The 7,447-nt window shown below is 46.0% G+C and overlaps 1 protein-coding gene across 1 annotated transcript; it reads left to right on the top strand.

Moving 5' to 3' along the window:
* The first annotated feature begins 4,298 nt into the window (after positions 1–4,298).
* LOC119922847 (olfactory receptor 14A16-like) lies at positions 4,299–5,261 on the top strand. The gene has a single exon (XM_038742462.1). The coding sequence runs from the start codon at positions 4,299–4,301 to the stop codon at positions 5,259–5,261; it is 963 nt and encodes a 320-aa protein (XP_038598390.1).
* Positions 5,262–7,447: the final 2,186 nt, after the last annotated feature.

Raw genomic sequence — 7,447 nt, 5'->3', positions numbered from 1 at the left:
TGACAGTGTTCTGCGCAGTAAGTGCTCAATAAATACGATTGAATGAATGATGATGGTATTTTTTAAGTGCTTACTATGTGTCAAGCATTGTTCTAAGCTCTGGGGTAGATACAAAGTAATCAGATTGTCCGACATGGGGCACACAGTCTCAATCTCTTCCCATTAAGCCATTTTGCTTCTCTAGTGGGTAAACACAATGCCTGCCCTCAAGAAGCTTAGAATCTAGTGTAAATAAGAGACATTAAAATGAATTACCGATAGGAAAAGTAGCAGAATATAAGGATATGTACGTGTGTGAGAAGCAGCGTGGCATAGTGTAAAGATCACGAGCCTCAGAGCACCTGGGTTGTAATACCGGCTCTGTCACTTATCAGCTGTGTGACTTTAGGCAAGTCACTTCATTTCTCTCTGCCTCAGTTACCTCATATGTAAAATGGGGATTAAGACTGTGACCCTGATGTGGAACCTGGACTGTGTCCAACCTTATTTGCTTGTATCTACCCCAGCAGTTATTATAGTACCTGGTACCTAGTAACCTCTTAACAAATATAACCCAAAAAAGTGTAGGTGATGGAGCTGGGATTAGAACCCAGGTCCTCTGACTCCCAGACATTCCTCTAGGCTACGTTGCTCCCCAATCCCAGACCAGGGTGGAAGATATAGAATGCAAAGCCGGGTTGTAAAGAGGGGCCAGATAAAAAGTCAAGAATGCAGAGAAGATGGAACCGGAAGGATGGGTTTCAGATGAGAGTCCAGGTGTGGGATATGGGTGGAAAAGATATTGACCGCCTGAAGAGGACAGTTAGAGATTAGAATTTAGGAGGCATGGACTGCAAACATCTAGTTGAAACCAGTTGAGACCAATTAATTAATTAATTAATGATGGCATTTGTTAAGCGCTTACTATGTGCAAAGCACTGTTCTAAGCGCTGGGGAGGTTACAAGGTGATCAGGTTGTCCCACGTGGAGCTCACAGCCTTAGTCCCCATTTTACAGATGAGTTAACTGAGGCCCAGAGAAGTGAAGTGACTTGCCCGAAGTCACACAGCTGACAAGTGGCGGAGAAAAGATTTGAACCCATGACCTCTGACTCCAAAGTCCGGGATCTTTCCGCTTGAGCCACGCTGCTTCTCGGACAGTGAAGCTGAGACTATACTAGCCTCGAAGATCTCTGTGGTCAGGGAACGAGTCTACCAATTCTGTTTTACTGTACTTCCCCCAAGACTTAGTACAGTGTTCTGCACCCGGTAAATGCTCAATAAATACCATTGATTGATCGATTGCCTATTGTACTGCTTTTTAATCTATGAATAACATAATCTATCCACCTCTATTTATTTCCCTCAGTCAGTTTTGGTTGGGTTGAAGAGAAGCTTACCTGCAGAGCACACTTAAAATAAGGAGGGGAACATGTATTCATTTTCATAACATGTATATTTATACTAATGTCCGTCTCCTCCACTAGACTGTAAACTCGCTGTAGGCAGGGAACGTTTCCACTAATTCTGTTCTATTGTACTCTCCCGAGCACTAAGTACAGTGCCCTGCACACAGACAGCGCTCAAGAAACACTATTAATGTTGACGAAATATTAGGCAATGCAGGTAATTCATTCATTTCTAGTCTGTGAGCTTGGTGTGGGCAGGGATTCTCTCTCTTTGTTGCTGAATTGTACTCTCCAAGTGCTTAAAACAGTGCTCTGCACACAGTAAGCGTTCATGGCTTCAACTAGCATCTCTAAGCTGATGACACCCAAATCTACATCTCCACCCCTGTTCTCTCTCCCTCTCTCCAGGAGAAGGCGTATCTCCTCCTGCCTTCAGGACAACTCCATCTGCATGTCTGCATGTCTCTCCGTCCCCCTGTCCTCTCTCCCTTCCTCCAGGAGAAGGTGTATCTCCTTCTGCCTTCAGGAAATCTCCGTCTGCATGTCTTCATGTCTCTCCGCCCTCCCAGATTTATCCCCACCCCGCCCAATCAGGCAAAAACTCTTCACTCTCCTCTTCAAGGCTCTCCATCACCTTGCCCCCTCCTACCTCACCTCCCTTCTTTCATTCTACAGCCCAGCCCACACTTTCAGCTCCTCTGCCTCTAACTTCCTCACTGTGCCTCGTTCTCGCCTGTCCCACCGTCGACCCCCGGCCCACGTTCTCCCCCTGGCCTGGAATGCCTTCCCTCCGCACATCCGCCAAGCTAGCTCTCTTCCTCCCTTCAAAACCCTACTGACAACTCACCTCCTCCAGGAGGCCTTCCCAGACTAAGCCCCCTCCTTCCTCTTCCCCTCCTCCCCCTTCCCCTCCCCACAGCACCTGCATACGTGTTTGTACATATTTATTACTCTATTTTACTTGTTCTTATTTATTATTCTATTTATTTTATTTTGTTAATATGTTTTGTTTTGTTGCCTGTCTCCCCCTTCTAGACTGTGATCCCATTGTTGGGTAGGGACCTTCTCTATATTGTTGCCAGTTTGTATTTCCCAAGCGCTTAGTACAGTGCTCTGCACACAGTAAGTGCTCAATAAATACGATTGAATGAATGAATGAATGCCATCTAAAACTCAATATGTCCGATACTGAGCTCCTTATCTTCCCTCCCAAACCCTGTCTTCTCCCTTACTTTCATGTCACTCCAGACGGCACTACCATCCTTCGAGTTTCACAAGCCCATAACCTTGGTGTTATCCTTGACTCTGCTCTTTCATTCACCCCACATATCCAATCCTTCAGCAAAACCTGCCGGTCTCACGTCCACAACATCGCCAAGATCCGCCCTTTCCTCTCCATCCAAACCGCTACCTTGCTGGATCAATCTCTCATCCTATCCTGACTGGATTATTGCATAGGCCTCCTTTCTGATCTCCCATCCACCTGTCACTCCCCGCTTCAGTGTATACTTCACTCTGCTGCCCAGATTATCTTTGTGCAAAAACTCTCTGGGCATTTCACTCCCCTCCTCAAAAATCTCCACTAGTTGCCTGTCAACCTTCGAATCAAGCAAAAACTCCTCACTCTTGGCTTCAAGGCTCTCCATCACCTCGCCCCCTCTTACCTCACCTCCCTTCTCTCCTTCTACAGCCCAGCCCGCACCCTCCACTCCTCTGCCACTAAGCTCCTCACCATGCCTCGTTCTCGCTTGTCCCGCCATTGACCCCCGGTCCACGTCATCCCCCTGGCCTGGCCTGGCCCTCCCCACATCCGCCAAGCTAGCTCCCTTCCTCCCTTCAGGGCCCTACTTTGAGCTCACCTCCTCCAGGAGGCCTTCCCAGACTGAGCCCCCTCCTTCCTCTCCCCCTCGTCCCCCTCTCCATTCCCCCATCTTACCTCCTTCCCTTCCCCACAGCACCTGTATATATGCATATATGTTTGTACATATTTATTACTCCATTTATTTTACTTGTACATATCTATTCCATTTATTTTATTTTGTTAATATGTTTGGTTTTGTTCTCTGTCTCCCCCTTCTAGACTGTGAGCCCACTGTTGGGTAGGGACTGTCTCTATATGTTGCCAACTTGTACTTCCCAAGCACTTAGTTCAGTGCTCTGCACACAGTAAGTGCTCAATAAATGCGATTGATTGATTGATTGATTTGTACATATTTACTACTCTTTATTTTATTAATGATGTATATATAGCTATAATTCTATTTATTCTGATGATATTGACACCTGTCTACGTGTTTTGTTTTGTTGTCTGTGTCCCCCTTCTAGACTGTGAGCCTATTGCTGGGTAGGGACTGTCTCTATATGTTGCCGATTTGTATTTCCCAAGCACTTAGTACAGTGCTCTGCACACAGTAAGCGCTCAATAAATACGAATGATTGAATGAATGAATAAATAAAATTGAATGATAATATCAGGATGCCATTATGACACGCATCAAAAAGATGTTTGCGGAAATGAGCAATTAATCAGTGGTATTTATTGAGCACTTACTGGGTGCAGAGCACTGAACTATGTGCTTGGGAGAGTGAAATAGAAGAGAATTGGGAGAGTATAGTAGAACAGAGTTGGTAGACAATATGAAAATATCTTTGTAAAGTGTGTGTGTGTGTGTGTATGTGTGTGTGTGTGTGTGTGTATGTGAAAGAAAGGATAGGTGCGTAGGGTATTAGGACCCCAGACCCTTTTTCATTTCTCTAAAGCCATTGTCTTCCCATCCTGGGTCTCCGTGAAAGTGAAAATGCAGATGTAGAAGCCAAAACGTAGGGAGCCTCTTAGTTCAAAATAAAAATGGAGATTTTCAGATTCTTTAGCTCCCTCTCCGTGCCTTTATGGAAAATCCACAGATAATCCATGAAAATGGGAAACACCGCCAAGGTGAGAGAATTCCTCTTGTTGGGATTCTCAGAGGTCCGGGAGCTGCAGCTGGTCCATGCTGCGCTGTTCCTCCTGGTCTACCTGGCGGCCTTGACGGGGAATCTTCTCATTGTCACTGTCACCGCCCTCGACTGGTGCTTCCACACCCCTATGTACTTCTTCTTCAGGAACCTATCCATCTTCGACCTCTGCCTCATCTCCGGCATCGTCCCCAAATCCATCCACAACTCTCTGACAGACCACAGAGAAATCTCTTTCCCGGATTACATCTCTCAAGTCTTCTTAGTTGTCACCCCTGGGTGTGTCGAAGTGGTCCAGCTCACGGAGATGTCCTATGACCGTTACGCTGCCATCTGCCTCCCCCTGCGCTACGAGGTCATCATGGACCGAGGTGCCTGTGGGAAGATGACCGCTGCTTCATGGCTAAGTGGGGGCCTGTTCAGGGTGATGTACACAGCCGGGACATTAACACTGAGCTTCTGTGGCTCTAACCTGATCCAGCAATTTTTCTGCGACATCCCTTCCTTACTGAAGATCTCCTGTTCCGAAACGCATGTTGTCATCGATGTCACCGTGGCCACTGCATTTATCTTGGCTTTCATATTCTGCATTTTCATCATCATCTCGTACGTGCACATCTTCCTGGCCGTGCTGAGGATGCCGGCCACCGAGGGTTGGGCCAAAGCCTTCTCCACCTGCATGCCTCACCTCATCGTTGTCACCATCTTCCTCTCGACTGGAGCCATTGTCTACCTCAAACCTGTGTCAGACTCCCCCTCGACCCTGGACCTGCTTATGTCCGTATTATACACTGTGGTGACCCCCGGCCTTAACCCCCTCATCTACAGCCTGAGGAACCGAGACATGAAGGCGGCCCTAGGGAGGGTCCTGCGGGGGCACCCATTCCTCCAGAATAAAGATCCCCCCTTTTTGACCTGACATTTGCCCTCAGAATGTTTCCAAATCCCCTGGTTATGAACTACAGTGTATTAATTGTTGTTGTTTCTCCTTCCCTGGTGATCAATCAATGGTATTTATTGAGTGCTTACCCTGTGCAGCACACTGTACTAAGCATTTGGGAGAGTCCAACACAACAGAATTAGCAGACGTACGTCTCCCACCAGGAGCATACAGTCTTGACCACTCTTCGCTACCATATCTCCCTTCCCTTGACTTTCCAGATTCCAAATCCTTCCCTGGCTAAATTGCTAATTATTCAGAATCATATGACATTCCGTTTACAGCAGATCCATCTCATGTCCACTACAGATCACTCTCCCCAACTTCACAACCTTATTGAAGGGAAATCTCCTCCAAGAGGTCTTTCCTGACCAAGCCCTCATTTCCTCTTTTCCCACCACCTTCCACATCACCCTTGCAGTTGGATTTGCTCCCTTTATTTACCCCTCCCTCAGCCCCACAGCATTTATGTCCATATCCATAATTTATTTATTTAAATTCATTTCTGTCTCCCCAGTAGTCTGTAAACTCACTGTGGGCAGGGAATGTGTATACCGACTCTATTATATTGTACTGTCCCAAGCGCTGTATACAGCGTTCTGCCCATGGTAAGCACTCAATACATACCACTGATTAATTGATTGGCTAATGTGGTCCCAGATGACTTTCCATGCAATACTTTAGCATTACGTGGCTGGCCTCCTTCTCTCTAGAATCCAGCTGCTCTCCCAGAAATGATTCCCAGTGCTTGGAAATATTATGATGCAGTTTTTGGGGTGGTTGGGGTATGTGGATTTCTCTGCCTCCACCCACCCTATTGATTCACCGTCCATTCTCGGTTGCCTGGACCCTAAGGTCATTATCCCCAAGGACTTGGATACTTACCCCACCTCACCCCATAGCACTTATGTCTAAATCCTTACACACCGTTGCTTCCTGTCTGTAATTCACTTGAATGTCTGCATCCTCCATAAGATTGCAAGCCCCTTGAGATAGGGATCCTGTTTAACAAACATAGTGTTTTCTCCAAGGGCTTAGAACAGTGCTCTGGTAGTGCTCACCAAATGGAGAAGCAGAATAGCCTAGCAGAAAGACCCCGAGCCTGGGAGTCAGAGGATCTGGATCATAATCTCCTCTCCACGACTTGTCTGCTCTGTGACCTTGGTCAAGTCACTTCTCCGTGGTTCAGTTTCCTCATCTGTAAAATGGGGGTGAAGACTGTGAACCCCATGTGAGGTGGAGGCTGTGTCCAACCTGAGTAGCTTGTATCTACCCCCAGTGCCTATACAATGCTTGGCACATAGTAAATGCTTAACAAATGCCACAATTACCATTATTATTATTATCTTCAATGAACAAGAGAACAAAAGCACATAAAAACGGAGAGAGGAAAGTGTTGGGTAAAGGGAGATTCCAGATCATAAAGAGGGAATCATAAAGAGGCCCTTGGTTACAAAAATGATTCCAGATGACAGAAAAGTAGCTTCTGAGAAGAGATCTTAGACTCTATGAGGAGATGGTACTGGTAAAAAGAAATCATACCAGCCTCCTTCACTTGATGCCATCCATCATCAATCATCACCATCAATGGTGTTTATTAAGCACTTAGTGTAGGGAACTGGACTAAGTGCTCGGGAGAATACAATGTAACAGAGAAGCAGCATGGCGTGGATAGAGCATGGGTCTGGGGTCATGGATTCTAATTCTGGCTCTGCCACCTGTCTGCTATGTAATCTTCGGCAAGTCACTTCAATTCTCTATGCCTCAGTTTCCTCCTATGTAAAATGGGGATCGAGACTGTGAGTCCCACTAGGACAGGGACTGGCTCCAACCTAATTTGCTTGTATCCACCCCAGCATTTAGTACAGTTCTTGCACACAGTAACTGCTTAACAAATATTATTATTATTATTGTTATTATTATTATTATCATTATCATTATTTTCATTGCAGTATAGCAGAGTTGGTAGACACCTTTCTTACCCACAAGAAGCGAAAAGGCTAGAGGGGGAGACAGGCATAAATAAATAATTTATGATATACAATTCTTAATTTATAAATATGGAGTGCTGTGGGGTTGAGAGTAGCTTGATTATCCTCATGGTGAAGCCAGGATGATTCATTCATTCAATCATATTCGACAGCACAGTAGATTCTGGGGGCTTT

The sequence above is a fragment of the Tachyglossus aculeatus genome, unplaced genomic scaffold (assembly GCF_015852505.1).
Source record: "Tachyglossus aculeatus isolate mTacAcu1 unplaced genomic scaffold, mTacAcu1.pri scaffold_127_arrow_ctg1, whole genome shotgun sequence".
In the NCBI taxonomy this organism is placed as follows: domain Eukaryota; kingdom Metazoa; phylum Chordata; class Mammalia; order Monotremata; family Tachyglossidae; genus Tachyglossus; species Tachyglossus aculeatus.
This window is presented reverse-complemented; position numbering and strand designations above follow the sequence as displayed.

Excerpts from the sequence above, each read along its gene's own strand:
- LOC119922847 (XM_038742462.1), top strand. The coding sequence starts at position 4,299 with ATGAAAATGGGAAACACCGCCAAGGTGAGAGAATTCCTCTTGTTGGGA.